The sequence below is a fragment of the Callionymus lyra genome, chromosome 1 (genome assembly GCF_982586985.1).
Source record: "Callionymus lyra chromosome 1, fCalLyr1.hap1.1, whole genome shotgun sequence".
Lineage (NCBI taxonomy): Eukaryota > Metazoa > Chordata > Actinopteri > Syngnathiformes > Callionymidae > Callionymus > Callionymus lyra.
Genome location: NC_141818.1, coordinates 47945204 through 47962688, shown reverse-complemented (window position 1 = coordinate 47962688; position 17485 = coordinate 47945204). Strand labels below are relative to the sequence as shown.

General features: G+C 40.1%; 2 protein-coding genes across 3 annotated transcripts; one reads left to right on the top strand and one right to left on the bottom strand.

Annotated features, from left to right (window-relative positions):
• Positions 1–1038: 1038 nt before the first annotated feature.
• Positions 1039–8711, top strand: xpa (xeroderma pigmentosum, complementation group A). The gene is made up of 6 exons (XM_087785528.1): positions 1039–1163; positions 2219–2610; positions 3899–4004; positions 4952–5117; positions 8081–8198; positions 8263–8711. Exons 2-6 carry the CDS (start codon positions 2316–2318, stop codon positions 8415–8417), a joined length of 840 nt encoding a protein of 279 aa, XP_087641654.1. The 5' UTR covers positions 1039–1163; positions 2219–2315; the 3' UTR covers positions 8418–8711.
• A 1145-nt stretch (positions 8712–9856) lies between these two features.
• On the bottom strand, positions 9857–16997 carry kpna7 (karyopherin alpha 7 (importin alpha 8)). Of its 2 annotated transcripts, none has more exons than XM_087785510.1 (12): positions 16932–16997; positions 16689–16856; positions 16567–16646; positions 15333–15501; positions 14220–14319; positions 13991–14073; positions 13835–13921; positions 11782–11958; positions 11492–11725; positions 11251–11433; positions 9991–10137; positions 9857–9937 (listed from the first exon to the last, which is right to left on the bottom strand). In XM_087785510.1, the coding sequence occupies exons 1-12, from the start codon at positions 16995–16997 to the stop codon at positions 9857–9859; spliced, it is 1575 nt and encodes a 524-aa protein (XP_087641636.1). The 2 variants fall into 2 exon arrangements, with proteins under 2 accessions (XP_087641636.1, XP_087641643.1); XM_087785517.1 differs by having other exon boundaries at positions 16725–16856.
• Positions 16998–17485: the final 488 nt, after the last annotated feature.

Here is a 17485-nt window from a genome sequence, read left to right as displayed (position 1 = left end):
ATTTTATATATATATATATATATATATATATATATATATATATATAGCAGTGAGGTGAGTCAGGTTCATGGTCGTTGAGGCGCCGACTCCTTTAGATTTACAAGTATATAAACACAAAAAGAGAAACTTATTCAATTGGCTTCTGGTTATTTAATATCTCGTAAACATTTAATGAATCATTTCTCAACAAGTCTATGTTGAATTGTTGTGATATGTTGTGGGATGTTAGTCTACGTCCTCTAGATCTATGGCAGACATCGACTGTGGATCAATATTGATCGAGCGACGGCGTTAGACAAGTGACGCCATAAAGACGGATTTAGTTGCTTCTGATATTGATAATATTGCGTCAGGCCTTCTGTGATTGGCTAGAATCAAGCAATGGGACGAAAGCTTTATATTCATGAAAAGATAAATATTCAGTATTAAATGGGTCGTTATAAATGTGAGAAAAACAAAGAATATTTTAACATGAAGCCATAATGTAATATTTAAATATGCTATTTTTTTTTCTTAGTCTTATCTCTTTTTTATACGTTTAAAATAAAAAAAACATTTCTTAATTCTATCTGCAGATAAAGTCCTTCACCTCACAAACCTCTGTTACTTTGTTGTAAAACTTTTATTGCTTTATTTTTAAAAGTCTCTCCGCCTCAGTGGAGATGTGACGTAGTTTGATGAGGCACATTAGTTTGTGCCTCAATCTTTGTCTTTTCACTGCGGTTGAATTTACGATCAGCGAAACGATGTAAGACCCGTTCAAACATTAAACTTTGATGCTTAAAAACATGAGCCAGACTGTGGAAAATCAAATAAACGTATCTTTGAGGATTATATTGTCATTCAGAGATACAGCAACAGGCGCTCGTCAATTGCATGTTTGTGATGGACTGCGCATTGAGAGGTGAGGCACTGCCTCACCTGCCTCCCCCGGCCGCACGTTTCTTTGCCACTTCCAGCTGTATATATCCCAGCATGCACCGGGGCAGCAGATCTGCAGTGTCATGGGTCACATATGTTGTGTTCGAGCGTCTCAAGCCTCTTAAGAGCCACAGAACTGGACCAGAGCCACTGCTGCTGTGATGCAACATCTCAGAGGACACGCTCACCTGGAGGTTTATTTACGGCCAACAGTTTAATTTAATCCTGATGTTGAAGATCAGGTGAGAAACTAAACCACCAGATAAACTGAATCATTTATAACTGACCTTTTTGGATCAAAATAAGACTTGCATTCATTTTTTTTATTAACTAATATTAATATACATTTTATTTATTTATGTCTTTGATTTGACATTTTTATAAAACTACAATGGCACAAATATCAACATGTATCTTGAACACAAAGTAACATAATAATGTATATTTAAAGTCATTAAATGTAATTAGAAACACCTTCGTGTCATCTTTGCTACAAAGACTTATTTATACTTATGTTGTGGAAGTAAATGTGAGACGTCGTACTTCAAACGTTTATTAAAATCAGACTTTAGTGTTTTTAAAAAACACTCGTTTTTTGTTGTTTTTAAAAGTGTAAAAAAATTACACTTTCAAAATGAGACGTACTTACATTCAGTTTTAAACTAAATGAAAATTAAATGTGTAAAAATAAATAAGGAAAAAAAAGTATTCAGTCAAAAAGAAAAGATTCTGTGTTGACCTCCAGGCAACCAGGGAGAAGCAATCAATCCCTGATGAACTGATATTTTTACATTGAAATGTATAAATAGATTTTATTTATATTTTTTTCAATAAATTGTTTACGTTGATTGTTTATCACGATAAATAGTTTACACTGAATTTTTTTTTGAATTTACACTGAATGTATTAATTGAAGGAAAATAAATAAATGGCAAACACATATATATTTTAAAAAAAATTAGAAGTGTGTAAAGAATGTTTAGAAACGAATACTCCAAGTATAATGGCACACATTTACATATTATATACAGTATATAATATGTATTTTATTATGATGTGATACATAATCCTCACTGAATTTAGTTATTATTATATTATTCATTTTCCAACAGAAATATATAAATATTTAGGATTAACAACATCATCAAAGCCAACACAAATTAATAAAATACAATAAATATTTAACTCAATTATCAAATTTTACTTTGTAATACGTTATTATGTCGTTTAATAAGTGTAAACATCATTGTTTTTAAACTGGGTTATTTTTCTGGCTGTGATTATTTCTCACCACTAGATGGTGCTAAACAAACCGCTCACGAAGAAGAGACCCCGGAAGTGTCGCTCGTCTAACAAACAACAACAAAAGAGACTCTTTCTCTCCGGATCCACTGATGGGTCCTTCAGAGTCAGACCCGGGAGACCCTGGAGCTCCGGGCGCAGATGGATCCTCCGAACCCGAACCAGAACCCGAACCCGAACTGTCCGCCGCCATGCGGGCGAAGATCGAGCGGAACCGGCAGCAGGCGCTGATGCTGCGTCAGGCCCGCCTGGCGAGCCGCTCCGGGTCCCTGCAGAGCTGCTGCTCCAACAAGACCCTCAAGACCCTGGACTCTGGAGCAGGATTCTTCATCGAGGAGGAGGAGGACGAGGAGGAGCAGAGGAGCAGACCCGTGGTGCAGCAGCCAGGTGTGTTTGATGTGTATAAATATAGGAATAAACTGTACTTATGTGACAATAAATCTATATAAATACTAATAAATGTATGAAAAATACATGTTAGATCTTTTGAAAATGAAGATAAAGTCAGATTTGTGTCGATTATTAAGTTTTTCTTTTTACATGTATATTAAAAAATAATTTGCAATATTAACAGTAACATTAATACAATGTACTTGTATGACAATAAATCTATATAAACACAGTAAAAATACACAAAACTTCGTTCACGTGTAGTTTTAAAACTGCTGAACATGAAGATAAAGTCAGATTTCTGTGAATTGTTAAGGTTTGTTATCTGTGAATTAAAATGTATTTTTTAAATATTAACATCAATACAATGAACAATAAAATAATATCTTCACCGGAAAAATGCAAAACAAACCTTTTCTCACATAAATGTGTGAAAAAATACACATAAATGTATGAAAATACATGTTAGACCTTCTGAACATGAAGATAAAGTCAGATTTGTATCGATTATTCCTTTTTTTATGAATTAAAATAGAATTTGCAATATTAACAGAAACATTAATACAATGTACTTGTATTACAATAAATCTATATAAACACAGTAAAAATACATGAAACTTTGTTCACTTGTAGTTTTAAAACCTACTGAACATGAAGATAAAGTTAGATTTCTTTCAATTATTAAGGGTTTTTATCTGTGAATAAAATGTATTTTTGCAATATTAAAATGACATAAATACAACGAGCAATAAAATAATATCTTCACCTGAAAAAATGCTAAACAAAAACTTTATTCTCTATTATATTAAAAAGATATTAAGATTGACATCAATAAACTGTACTTATATGACAATAAATCTATATAAACACAGTAAAAATACATGAAACGTCGTTCACTTATAGTTTTAAAACCTACTGAACATGAAGATAAAGTCAGATTTCTATCAATTATTAAGTTATTTGTTGCTTTATTAATAGTGACACTAATAAACCGGACAATAAATCAATATTCTAGATCAAGATCATTATAAATGAAATAATACAATATTGAAGTTTTATAGCAAATAAAAATGTATATTTTAATACGTTATTCATGTCAATAAAAGAATGATGTGTGTGTGTGTGTGTGTGTGTGTGTGTGTGTGCGCGCGTGTGTGTGTGTGTGTGCGTGTGTGTGCGTGTGTGTGCGTGTGTGCGTGTGTGTGCGTGCGTGCGTGTGTGTGTGTGTGCGCGCGTGTGCGCGCGTGTGTGTGTGTGTGTGTGTGTGTGTGTGTGTGTGTGTCAGCTCCTGTCATCGAACAAGACTACCTGGTGTGTGACGACTGTCAGAAGACGTTCATGGACTCGTACCTGAGCAACAGCTTCGACCTCTCAGTCTGTGACGCCTGCAGGTGAATATGAGAGGGTTTGACCTTTGACCCACTTTGATGCTAATTGTGTCGTTAATGTTTTTAAACATTTGACTAATATTTCCACATCAACACAGATGTAACAAGTTACATCACATCAGTATATTTAATCTTTTTGTTTTTTAAATATAACGTATTAGATTAAATTAAGTATAATTAAGTCTTATAGGAAACATTTTTAAATATTTTATTTATTTTATGAAGCAATTTTATTTTTGATTAAAGCAAGTTTTTTTTGACGAAAACATTTGGATTTAAAATATTTTTTGTCATTTTTTTTTTCTTCATTTAAGCGTTTTTTGGATTTAATTTTTTATTTTTATTTTAAATGGTTTTTTTTATTTTAAATTATTAAAAACAACAAAAAAACATTTTAGTGTTTCATTTCATTTTTTTTTTTTTTATGTAATTTAATTTTTTATTTAAAATGTTTTTTTTTAGTTTATTTTAATTTAAGTGTTTTTTTAATTTAATGCTTTTTTAATTTTAAATGATTAAAAACAACAAAAATGTAAGTTTCATTTAATTTATTTTTTTTAATTTTTTTTAATTTTTTTTTTGGATTTAATTTAATTTTTTATTTAAAATGTTTTTTTGTTTTTTTAATTTAAAAAAAGAAATTAAATAAAACACTTAAATAAACAAAATAAAGAACATTTTAAATAGAAGATAAAATTAAATCCAAAAAACATTTAATTATTATTATTTTTATTTAAGTGTTTTATTTAATTAATACAAATTGTATTTAAAATGATTTTTTTCATTTGAAATAAACACAACACGTACGAAAAGTAACATCACACACTTTCCCCCAAAAGAAACGTATGAAACAACAAAACAATAAATTAATAATGAATAATAAAAAATAAATGACGAGGCAAAAACAAAATATTACAATAAGATCATAAATAAAACACTTTGACCTCCAGAGACAACGCGGACAAACACAAGCTGATCTCCAGAACCGAAGCCAAGAACACTTTCCTGCTGAAGGACTGTGACCTTGACCTGAGAGAACCTGAGCTCAAGTTCGTCTTGAGGAAGAATCCTCACAACGCTCGCTGGGGCGACATGAAGCTCTACCTCCGACTGCAGGTTCAATGATTTACGTTCATGATTCACATCCGTACGTTGGTAACTTTCTCAAGGACATGTCGTCCACGTCACTAGTTCCATATTTATTTATCGACTGGTTTTTAACGTTTTTTTCCTTCAGGAAATCAAAAGTATGTTTATATTTTCCCCTGATTTCCTTCAGAGAAAAGACACTCAAAGTGAAGTTGACACGTTTTCAAAGTTGTAGTTTTAAACTCAATGTCAATTTTAATGATTAGATTTAAACATTTCATAAGTTAAAACTTTGATTTTCGTGATTATAATGATTGAATTCAGTTATTTTTATATCAGTTTTTGTTGGATTCGTGCGAGTGAATCGAGTCATTGATCTAAAGATTGACATTTTTATACTTAATTTAAAAGACTATGAATAAAAAACTATTGAATTTTGAAAGTTTACATTGGAATTTGAAAATCAAACTGTTTAAAGAAAGATTCATTTTGTTGTTTTTTTTAGATTTTTATCATTTTTAATTATTTTGTAAATAATTTAATCCAAAAAGCCCCCTACAAATAAGATTAATCTTTTAATATAGTAATAATAGTGTTTAATTTTAACGAGTAATTAAATGATTAAAGTGCAACATTTTAATAAAAGGAAAGTATCTTGTTCTCAGTCATTACTGTATCCTCTTGTCCTCAGTCATTACTGTATCCTCTCGTCCTCAGTCATCACTGTATCCTCTCATCCTCAGTCATCACTGTATCCTCTCGTCCTCAGTCATCGCTGTATCCTCTCGTCCTCAATCATCACTGTATCCTCTCGTCCTCAATCATCACTGTATCCTCTCGTCCTCAATCATCACTGTATCCTCTCGTCCTCAGTCATCACTGTATCGTCTCGTCCTCAGTCATCAATGTATCCTCTCGTCCTCAGTCATCAATGTATCCTCTCGTCCTCAGTCATCACTGTATCCTCTCGTCCTCTGTCATCAATGTATCCTCTCGTCCTCAATCATCACTGTATCCTCTCGTCCTCAGTCATCACTGTATCGTCTCGTCCTCAGTCATCACTGTATCCTCTCGTCCTCAGTCATCACTGTATCCTCTCGTCCTCAGTCATCACTGTATCCTCTCGTCCTCAGTCATCACTGTATCCTCTCGTCCTCAGTCATCACTGTATCCTCTCGTCCTCAGTCATCACTGTATCCTCTTGTCCTCAGTCATCACTGTATCCTCTCGTCCTCAGTCATCACTGTATCCTCTCGTCCTCAGTCATCACTGTATCCTCTCGTCCTCAGTCATCACTGTATCCTCTCGTCCTCAGTCATCACTGTATCCTCTCGTCCTCAGTCATCACTGTATCCTCTCGTCCTCAGTCATCACTGTATCCTCTCGTCCTCAGTCATCACTGTATCGTCTCGTCCTCAGTCATCACTGTATCGTCTCGTCCTCAGTCATCACTGTATCCTCTCGTCCTCAGTCATCACTGTATCCTCTCGTCCTCCATCATCACTGTATCCTCTCGTCCTCAGTCATCACTGTATCCTCTCGTCCTCAGTCATCACTGTATCCTCTCGTCCTCCATCATCACTGTATCCTCTCGTCCTCAGTCATCACTGTATCCTCTCGTCCTCAGTCATCACTGTATCCTCTCGTCCTCAATCATCACTGTATCCTCTCGTCCTCAGTCATCACTGTATCCTCTCGTCCTCCATCATCACTGTATCCTCTCGTCCTCAGTCATCACTGTATCCTCTCGTCCTCAGTCATCACTGTATCCTCTCGTCCTCAATCATCACTGTATCCTCTCGTCCTCAGTCATCACTGTATCGTCTCGTCCTCAGTCATCACTGTATCCTCTCGTCCTCAGTCATCACTGTATCCTCTCGTCCTCCATCATCACTGTATCCTCTCGTCCTCAGTCATCACTGTATCCTCTCGTCCTCAGTCATCACTGTATCCTCTCGTCCTCCATCATCGCTGTATCCTCTCATTTTCAGTCATCACTGTATCCTCTCATCCTCAGTCATCACTGTATCCTCTCGTCCTCAGTCATCACTGTATCCTCTCGCCCTCAGTCATCACTGTATCCTCTCATCCTCAGTCATCACTGTATCCTCTCGTTTTCAGTCATCACTGTATCCTCTCATCCTCAGTCATCACTGTATCCTCTCGTCCTCCATCATCGCTGTATCCTCTCGTCCTCAGTCATCACTGTATCGTCTCGTCCTCAGTCATCGCTGTATCCTCTCGTCCTCAGTCATCGCTGTATCCTCTCGTCCTCAGTCATCGTTGTATCCTCTCGTCCTCAGTCATCACTGTATCCTCTCGTCCTCAGTCATCACTGTATCCTCTCGTCCTCAGTCATCGCTGTATCCTCTCGTCCTCAGTCATCGCTGTATCCTCTCGTCCTCAGTCATCGCTGTATCCTCTCGTCCTCAGTCATCGCTGTATCCTCTCGTCCTCAGTCATCGCTGTATCCTCTCGTCCTCAGTCATCGTTGTATCCTCTCGTCCTCAGTCATCACTGTATCCTCTCGTCCTCAGTCATCACTGTATCCTCTCATCCTCAGTGTATCATCTCGTCCTCAGTCATCACTGTATCCTCTCATCCTCAGTGTATCATCTCGTCCTCAGTCATTGCTGTATCCTCTTAATTTTGAATTATTTTGTAAATCATTTAATCCAAAAAAAAAACAAATAAGATGAATCTTTTAATATAGAAATAATACTATTTAATTGTTACGAGTAATTAAATGATTAAAATGCTACATTTTAATAAAAAAGATGAAAACATTGAAAATATAAAATTCATTCATTAAATATTCTGATGACACAGATTTACTTCCATTAATGTGTGTTTTTAGAGAAAATAAGAGCTTGTACTTGATTCCTGGAGGAAAGTTGTGTAACATTTAAGTTTGTGATTAAATATGATTGTTTTCTTGAGATTTATGGGGGAAAAAAGATGATTTAAATAAAGATTTATCATTAATTCAGGTGGAGAAGAGGAGTCTGGAGGTGTGGGGTTCGGAGGAGGCTCTGGAGGAGGCCAAGGACACGAGGGAGGAGAACAAGGAGGTGCAGAAACAAAAGCGCTTCAACAAGAAGGTCAAAGGTTAGTTTCAAGAGAGTTTGGCGCCCTCTGGCGACGGTTCGTTAACATTACACGTGCGCGTCAGAGCTGCGCAAGACCGTGAGGAGCAGTTTGTGGACCAGAACCTCCAGCGCTCACCAGCACCAGTACGGCGCCGAGGAACTGGTCGACCCGGACGAGGACCTGTTCAAGAAGACCTGCGGCACCTGCGGACACGAGCTGACGTACGAGAAGATGTGATGACGACGAGTGACTTCCCTTCGTGGACCTGGATTTACTTGAACACGTTTGATTTAAGAGATTATTTGTGTCGACTGTCGTTTCATGAACTCACCTCATCATTTTATACGACCCTCTGCCTCGTTCATGAACGCATCGTCGAGAAACTGTCATATCTTTATTTAAAAGAATTTATTGCATCACTTTTGTCAAGATACTTGTGTAATGTTGTGTACTTTACAAATGACCCAGTACTTTTTTTCCACGAGACTCCATGTAAAATATCGTCTTTAAGAGCTTTTGAGCGTCGCTTTTGTCAACATACTTTCAAAATAAAGTTGATAAATAACATCGGTTCCTGTTGAAAAATATTTTGCCATTTTTAAAAGAGCGATGATTTTCAAAAGTGTGTAGTATTTTACTCGTTGTGTACTTTCCAAAGAGTTAATTTGAATGAAGACAGAACTTTTACAACCGGTTTGGTTTTCTTAAAATTAGAAAAGAAACGGTGTATCCTCTTGTCCTCAGTCGTCGCTGTAGCCTCTTCACGGTATCCTCTCGTCCTCAGTCATCACTGTATCCTCTCCTCACTGTAGCCTCTTTTTACGGTATCCTCTTTTTACGGTATCCTCTCCTGATTCGTCGCTGTATCCTCTCGTCCTCAGTAATCACTGTATCCTTTTTACGGTATCCTCTCGTCCTCAGTCATCACTGTATCCTCTTTTTACGGTTAACTCTCGTCCTGATTCGTCGCTGTATCCTCTCGTCCTCAGTAATCACTGTATCCTCTTTTTACGGTATCCTCTCGTCCTCAGTAATCACTGTATCCTCTCCTCACTGTATCCTCTTTTTACGGTATCCTCTTGTCCTCAGTCGTCGCTGTAGCCTCTTCACGGTATCCTCTCGTCCTCAGTCATCACTGTATCCTCTCCTCACTGTATCCTCTTTTTACGGTATCCTCTCCTGATTCGTCGCTGTATCCTCTCGTCCTCAGTAATCACTGTATCCTCGTCCTCACTGTATCCTTTTTACGGTATCCTCTCGTCCTCAGTCATCACTGTATCCTCTTTTTACGGTATCCTCTCGTCCTCAGTCGAGGATACAGCGATGACCGAGTCGTCACAATCGAGTTCTGAATCGCCTCATTGAGAAAACGATGCGTTCACAGACACTTTTCAAATGTTTAAACAGTTGAGGATCATTTAACTTTTGATCATCAGGACCTGATTCTAAACTCAAAGGTTCACATTATGATAATCTGGTGAAACTAAATCTATTCAATATTTTGTCTTTTTTTCTTAAAACGAGTCACGCCAATGTTGTCAGTACACGCGCGCGGCCTCTGGAGGGCGCAAGAGAGCCGCAGCATTATATTAAAATGATGGTAAATAAAACTACAACTAAAGTGAAGTCAGTTTGTTAGATTCTGAAGTTTATTATCCAATAATATCCACATTTATTTAAAATTCAAACGTCTGAGTCTCCGGCGTCTTGAACACAAAGGCGTCTTTCGTGGCCTCGACCTCCAGACCCTCGTTGTCCTGCAGAGACAAACGTCGTCATTCTAAGTTTAAAAACATCATAAAATACTTACTTCGCTGAAGTACTTCTCGATGAGGCTGTGGGCCGCCTGGTACACCAGCTCGTTGTCGTGGCTCTGGAGCAGCTCGATCCGGTCCAGACCCCCGAGCTCCTCCACCAGCAGACTCAGCTTCTCCAGCTCGCCCAACTTCTCCGCCGCCTGGTGGCGAGGTGTGGAAGTGTCAGAAGATTAAGAAAAATGTAACGTCTCCAACGTTACAAACCTTAAGCTTTGACATGCATTTAAAGAATCTTATTCAAAGAAATACAAATTTAATCTCATGAAAATATTCCTTTAATATGAAAACATTTGTTAAACATAAATAATTAAAAAGTATATTTTCTAAGCTATTTGATCGTGTTTTTCCACGTCGTCGCATGATTGTCTGAAAGTTGATCCAGTAGCTCGGTGCTCTGTTGGTAATGTCTGGTGACTCTTTCGCTTTTAAAGTGAATATAATATTGGTGTAAGAATCATCGTTGAATTCAAAAATAAATAAATAGTTAAGGAAACGTAGTTGTGTATATTGAAAGGTTGACATCCAGAGGCTGAATAAATAAGATTAATTTCTAATATTCTTCAAACACTTTTTGACTTTTTAATTTGTCTAATATTTATGATGGAATAAGAAAATCGTACTATGTAAAGAAATTAATCGTTTTTCCTTTTAAAAATGAAAGATTGAATTCAATAGTTTATACATTTTATTTAATTATTCAAAAAGAAAATGTATTAAAATGTTTGATGTTAAATGCGTTTTTGATTTAACATCAAATACCCTTTAAAGAACGTATGAACCACTCATTTCGTTTTCAAATATACACTTTTAACGTACGTTTAACATTAATTAAAATTAATGTTTGAATTTAACGCTTCAAATGTAGAACATTTTATTTTAAGGTTTTAGTTTTGAGCTTTAAAACTAATTATTCAACAACTTCTACATTTAAAATGTGTGAATTTTCTCTGAGGACAGAACTTCTAAATTCTGATTCAATTTTATTTGAATTAAAAAAATATATAATTTTAAGTATAAATATCAAGATATACATTTTAAATAGTTTGATATTTGAATTCCAAACTTTATGAAAAGAAATATTGAATTTAAATTTTGTAATTCAACATATAAATGTTGGTATAGTCGCGTCAGACTCTACCAGCAGATCCCAGAGCTACTGGATCAAACTTGTAAAAGTGCAATAAATGTTTACTTTGGAAGTAAATCTTCAGAAATTGAACTTTTACTTGTTTTCTAAAGTACGTGGATCTCACCAGGAATATGTTGTTGATGGCGTCCAGGATCACCAGGATGACCTTGGCGTCCTTCACCTGCAGCAGGTTGACGATGGCCTCCAGGGCGCCCGACTGCACCAGCTGGACCACCTGCTCGACGGTGCCCCCGCTGGTGATGTTGGTCACTGCCCAGGCCGCCTCCCTCTGGGTCTTGAAGTCTCCCTGAAAAAACAAGAACGCCGTCCATAAAAGGTCCGAGACACTCGGTCCAGAACCTCACGTTTCTCAGCAGGTCCACCAGGGGGGGCAGCAGGCCGCAGGTGATCAGCTGCTGGATCTGCTTGCAGGGCCCGGCGGCCACGTTGGACAGAGCCCAGGTCGCCTCCTTCTGGACGCTCGCCTTCTTGTGGCGCATCAGCTGCGGCAGCACGTCCAGGATCCCGGCGTCGATGGCGGCCTGGGTCTGCGGGTTGGAGCCGCTCACGATGTTCCCCATGGAGCGCAGCGCCGGGGTCTGGAGGGGGGAGGCTTGTAAGACGGGGGTCAAGGGTCAGGGGGCGGCGGCGGTACCAGCACGCTGAGCTCCTTGTGGGTCATCAGCTCCACCAGGCGAGGCACGATCCCGGTCCGGACCACGATCTCAATGCGGTCGTTGTCTCCGTCCGTGAGGTAGGAGACGGCCCAGCAGGCGTCGGACAAAACGTCTTTGTCGCTCAAGTGGAGCAGTTGGGTCAGCGAGGGCAGAACCTGCAAGAGTTTTTGTTCGATTTTCCTTTCAAATGCCAACATTTTTGACGTTTAAAAATTGTTTTAAAATAATTTTTGGAATTAAAATGTCAAACTTCATATTAAAAAAAAATTATGTTTTACACAATTATTAAATGTTTAAAAAAAAATTAGCATTTAAAAAGGAAAATCCAACATAAATTAACTAATACAATTTTTAGGATGCTTGTGAAAACAATATTTTAAATCTGTATTTTTACTAAAACGTGATTTTTAAAAAAAAATTTAGTTTATTACAATAATTGAAATTAAAATCTAAATTCTGTATAAAAATGTTGTATAACTATATTTCATTAAAAACAAAAGTTGGAATTAAAATGTCAAACTTCTTATTTAAAAATTATGTTTTTAATTATTGTAATAAATAACTTTTAAAAGATTCCATTTTTTTGTAATTTATTTAAAAATAAATTACAGTCGAGTAAAAATACGGATTTAAAATATTGTTTTTACAAGCATCAGCATATTTACATTTTGTTTATTACAATATAAAAAATAAATAAAAAGGTCATTTGATTATTCAAAAATTAAATCACATTTAAAAATAGATCTAATGCTTAAAAATACTTTCAATTCAAGTGTCAACGATGCTGCTCTAAACTGGTTCGATCAACTTGATTTAACCTTTAAATCTTTTATCTCAACATCTTCACATTTTATTGTGAAAGTTGATTTTAAACGAGACATTTTCAACGTCAACACCGCGTCATGCGACACCGCGTCATGAGACACCGCGTCATGAGACACCGCGTCATGAGACACCGCGTCATGAGACACCGCGTCATGAGACACCGCGTCATGAGACACCGCGTCATGAGACACCGCGTCATGAGACACCGCGTCATGAGACACCGCGTCATGAGACACCGCGTCATGAGACACCGCGTCATGCGACACCGCGTCATGCGACACCGCGTCATGCGACACCGCGTCATGCGACACCGCGTCATGAGACACCGCGTCATGAGACACCGCGTCATGAGACACCGCGTCATGAGACACCGCGTCATGAGACACCGCGTCATGAGACACCGCGTCATGAGACACCGCGTCATGCGACACCGCGTCATGCGACACCGCGTCATGCGACACCGCGTCATGCGACACCGCGTCATGCGACACCGCGTCATGCGACACCGCGTCATGCGACACCGCGTCATGCGACACCGCGTCATGCGACACCGCGTCATGCGACACCGCGTCATGCGACACCGCGTCATGCGACACCGCGTCATGCGACACCGCGTCATGAGACACCGCGTCATGAGACACCGCGTCATGAGACACCGCGTCATGAGACACCGCGTCATGAGACACCGCGTCATGAGACACCGCGTCATGAGACACCGCGTCATGAGACACCGCGTCATGAGACACCGCGTCATGAGACACCGCGTCATGAGACACCGCGTCATGAGACACCGCGTCATGAGACACCGCGTCATGAGACACCGCGTCATGAGACACCGCGTCATGAGACACCGCGTCATGAGACACCGCGTCATGAGACACCGCGTCATGAGACACCGCGTCATGAGACACCGCGTCATGAGACACCGCGTCATGAGACACCGCGTCATGAGACACCGCGTCATGAGACACCGCGTCATGAGACACCGCGTCATGAGACACCGCGTCATGAGACACCGCGTCATGAGACACCGCGTCATGAGACACCGCGTCATGCGACACCGCGTCATGCGACACCGCGTCACGCGACACCGCGTCACGCGACACCGCGTCATCGCGTCATGCGACACCGCGTCATGCGACACCGCGTCATGCGACACCGCGTCATGCGACACCGCGTCATGCGACACCGCGTCATGCGACTCACCTGCTGCACGGCCGACAGCGGCGGCGACGGGTTCTTGTTCCTGCACAGGTTGGACAGAGTCCACGTCAGGTTCCTCAGGTACCCGATCTAAGGAGCACACGAGACTCGGATCATCTCACGGGAACCGGTTCTGGTCCTGGTGGGTCTGGTACCTACAGGAGTGTCCGGGGAGATGCGGGTCAGCAGCGCCGGGATCACGTTACACTCGATCAGGACGTCCCTGTAGACCGGACCATCACCTGTTCAAGGACATGAAGGTGAACCAGACTCTCAGGAAGGAGGAGAGGGATAGAGGAGAGGAGAAGGGAGTAAGATGGATGAGGAGAAGAATGGAGGGAGGGAGGATGGATGGAGGGAGAAGGAGGAGAAGGATCAGTTTCTTCACCTGCGATGTTCCCAAGAGCCCACACAGCCTGCTCACTGATGTGCAGCAGAGGAGACGAGAGCAACGAGATGAAGCTCGGAACAGCTCCGTGTTCAACCACCTGAACATGGAGTTTATTGTATCAACACTTTGTTGTTGTGATGCGTGTCTAGAACAAAGTTCAACACACATAGTGTACTCACAAATAGTAAATCTACAGAAGTCTAAGTCAACAAAATAGAATTAACTTTATTGTTCTTACCTTTTGTCCAATCTGATAAATCCCAGCATCCAAACATGCACTAAAAGTTACCTTCCCTGGTAACTAGTTACTTTGAAAGTTACTTAAATAATCTAACGACATTACTACTTTAGAGTAAGAATCAGAATCCTTTATTGTCCCGCGAGGGGAAATTCGGTTTAACAGCAGCATAATGCCAAAAAATAAAACACCCAGAAATAAATTAAAAAGAAAAAAAAAAATCTAAATGGAATAGAAAATAAATCTGCACTATATTATATACACAATCATATTTACAAAAATAACAAGAAAGGTGCAGTTAAATAATTATCTTGGTGTGTTCTTGTTGTTGAGTCTGATGGCAGCAGGGAGGAAGGACCTGCGGTACCTCTCCCTCACACACCTGGGATGGAGCATCCTATCACTGATGGAGCTCCTCAATGCCCTCAGTGTGTGCTGGAGAGGGTGAGATAAGTTCTTCCTCATGGAGGCCAGCTTGCTCCGTATCCTCCTCCCAGACACTTCCTCCACAGGATCCAGGGGGCGCCCTAGGACGTAACCGGCCTTCTTAATAAGGCTGTCCAGTTTAGCCCTATCCTTTGCTGTCATGCTGCTCCCCCAGCAGACCACACTGTTGAAGATGGCAGAGGCCACTACTGAGTCATAGAATGACTTCAGGAGTGACCCCCGGACACCAAACGACCTCAACCTCCGGAGCAGGTAGAGTCTACTCCGCCCTTTTTTATAAAGAGCAGCAGTGTTATCCACCCAGTCCAGGCGGTTGTTGAGGTGAACACCCAGGAACTTGTAAGACGTGACAATCTCAATTTCCTTACCCAGCACTGCCGTCAAAGCTCAGGTTAACTAAACTAAACCACACTAACTAGCTTCACCTGCTGTGTGTGCCACGAGGTTCCGGACGCGATGTTGGTCAGAGCCCAGGCGGCCTCGAACTGGAGCGCCGGCTCGTGGTCCATGTTCAGGAAGAGGACGAAGCGGGTCAGGAGTCCGGCCTCGATGATCTCCTTCAGGGGAGGGTTGCGCTCCAGAGACAGCAGCTTCCTGGACGTCAACATGACTTTTACAACGTACAGAACCACGAAAATATGACTTTTGTTGGCGTTTGAAGGAAAATGTAAGCGCAGAATACGACGTGAAATGTAAACGTAGAATACGCCGTAACATTTAAGCGCAGAATAAGACGTAAAATACGACGTAACATTTAATTGCAGAATACGTCGTGAAATACGACGTAAAATTTAAGCGCAGAATACGACGTGAAATACGACGTAGAATTTAAGTGCAGAATACGCCGTAAAATGTAAACGTAGAATCCGCCGTAACATTTAAGTGCAGAATAAGACGCAACATTTAATCGCAGAATACGACGTAACATTTAATCGCAAAATACGACGTAGAATTTAAGTGCAGAATACGCCGTAAAATGTAAACGTAGAATACGCCGTAACATTTAAGAACAGAATACGACGTAGAATTTAAGTGCAGAATACGCCGTAAAATGTAAACGTAGAATACGCCGTAACATTTAAGAACAGAATACGACGTACAATTTAAGCGCAGAATACGACGTGAAATACGACGTAACATTTAAGCGCAGAACAAGACGTAAAATGTAAACGTAGAATACGCCGTAACATTTAAGAACAGAATACGACGTACAATTTAAGCGCAGAATACGACGTGAAATACGACGCAACATTTAAGCGCAGAATACGACGGGAAATACGACGTAACATTTATGCGCAAAAGACGTACAATTTAAGCGCAGAATACGACGTAAAATACCACGTAGAATTTAAGTGCAGAATACGCCGTAAAATGTAAACGTAGAATCCGCCGTAACATTTAAGCGCAGAATAAGACGTGGAATTTAATCGCAGAATACGACGTAACATTTAATCGCAAAATACGACGTAGAATTTAAGTGCAGAATACGCCATAAAATGTAAACGTAGAATACGCCGTAACATTTAAGAACAGAATACGACGTACAATTTAAGCGCAGAATACGATGTGAAATACGACGTAACATTTAAGCGCAGAACAAGACGTAAAATGTAAACGTAGAATAAGACGTAAAAATGATTCAAGCATTAAAAATAAAACCTCGCAGCTTGACATCCTCTCGTCTGAGCTTCTCTGTCGTCGCTGTTCACGCTCTCGATGATCTCGTCGATGGACGCGACCTGAGAAGGTCAAGCCAGAGAAGGTCACGACGCACCTGTAACCTCGAGGGGACCCCCGAGGGGCCCCCGTGAACTCACCGCAGACTCGGGCGACAGGACCTCCTCGTCCGGGAACGACGACAGCCGAAGGTTCCTCCTCTTCATAAAGTTCTCATCCTTGCTCGCCTTCCTGAGCTCCACGCACTGCGTGATCCTCTTCTCGCGCAGCTTCTGCGGACGCACAGGTGAGCGTGAGAAAATGGCGCGAGAATAAAGAAGAGATGAAGGTGTGTTTGAGCAACTGACGGACGGGTCTTTGCCCTTGTTCTTGAACCTCAGGACGCGCTCCTTGGTGACGTTCTTGGTGGGCATGATGGCGGCGGACCGGACTCACCTGTGCGGCTTCACCTTTAACAGGTGCTGCAGGTGAGTCTCATTAGCCGTGATTGACAGGTTGACGGCCCAACGACTCGTCAATTGTAACACAAGCTATAACTAGTGATGTTTCCCAGACATTAAAAGTTTTATCAACATAGTCTTTTAACGAACTTTTTTTTTTATCCACGGACTCGATTATGTTTCTCTCAGTTGTTGTGGCGCTTCCCCGTCGATAGAGGGCAGCATAGCAATACATTTGGACTCAGAACCCTTCGACGAAATCATTTTGAAATGGAAGCAATTGAAACAATAATATTAATGTAATTACAATTATAATGGCGGGTGTATTTATACATCCATTAAAAGTCTGAATATTTAAGATAAAAAAAGAGTTTTGTTGATAGAAAGAGGACGTTATTGAAAGGTGACAGTGATGGAAAACGTCTCTTCCTCTCCAGCACCAGGAAGGGAGGAACAATAGT

Bases quoted from the DNA above. Each gene is read 5' to 3' on its own strand.
- xpa (XM_087785528.1), top strand. From the start codon at position 2,316: ATGGGTCCTTCAGAGTCAGACCCGGGAGACCCTGGAGCTCCGGGCGCA. The intron at 5,118-8,080 runs GTTCAATGATTT...TCATTAATTCAG, and splicing joins AGCTCTACCTCCGACTGCAG to GTGGAGAAGAGGAGTCTGGA. The intron at 8,199-8,262 runs GTTAGTTTCAAG...CGTGCGCGTCAG, and splicing joins CTTCAACAAGAAGGTCAAAG to AGCTGCGCAAGACCGTGAGG.
- kpna7 (XM_087785510.1), bottom strand. From the start codon at position 16,997: ATGCCCACCAAGAACGTCACCAAGGAGCGCGTCCTGAGGTTCAAGAAC. The intron at 11,726-11,781 runs GTACCGCCGCCG...TCCCCCCTCCAG, and splicing joins ACAAGGAGCTCAGCGTGCTG to ACCCCGGCGCTGCGCTCCAT. The intron at 11,434-11,491 runs GTGAGGTTCTGG...TTGTTTTTTCAG, and splicing joins TGGTGGACCTGCTGAGAAAC to GGAGACTTCAAGACCCAGAG.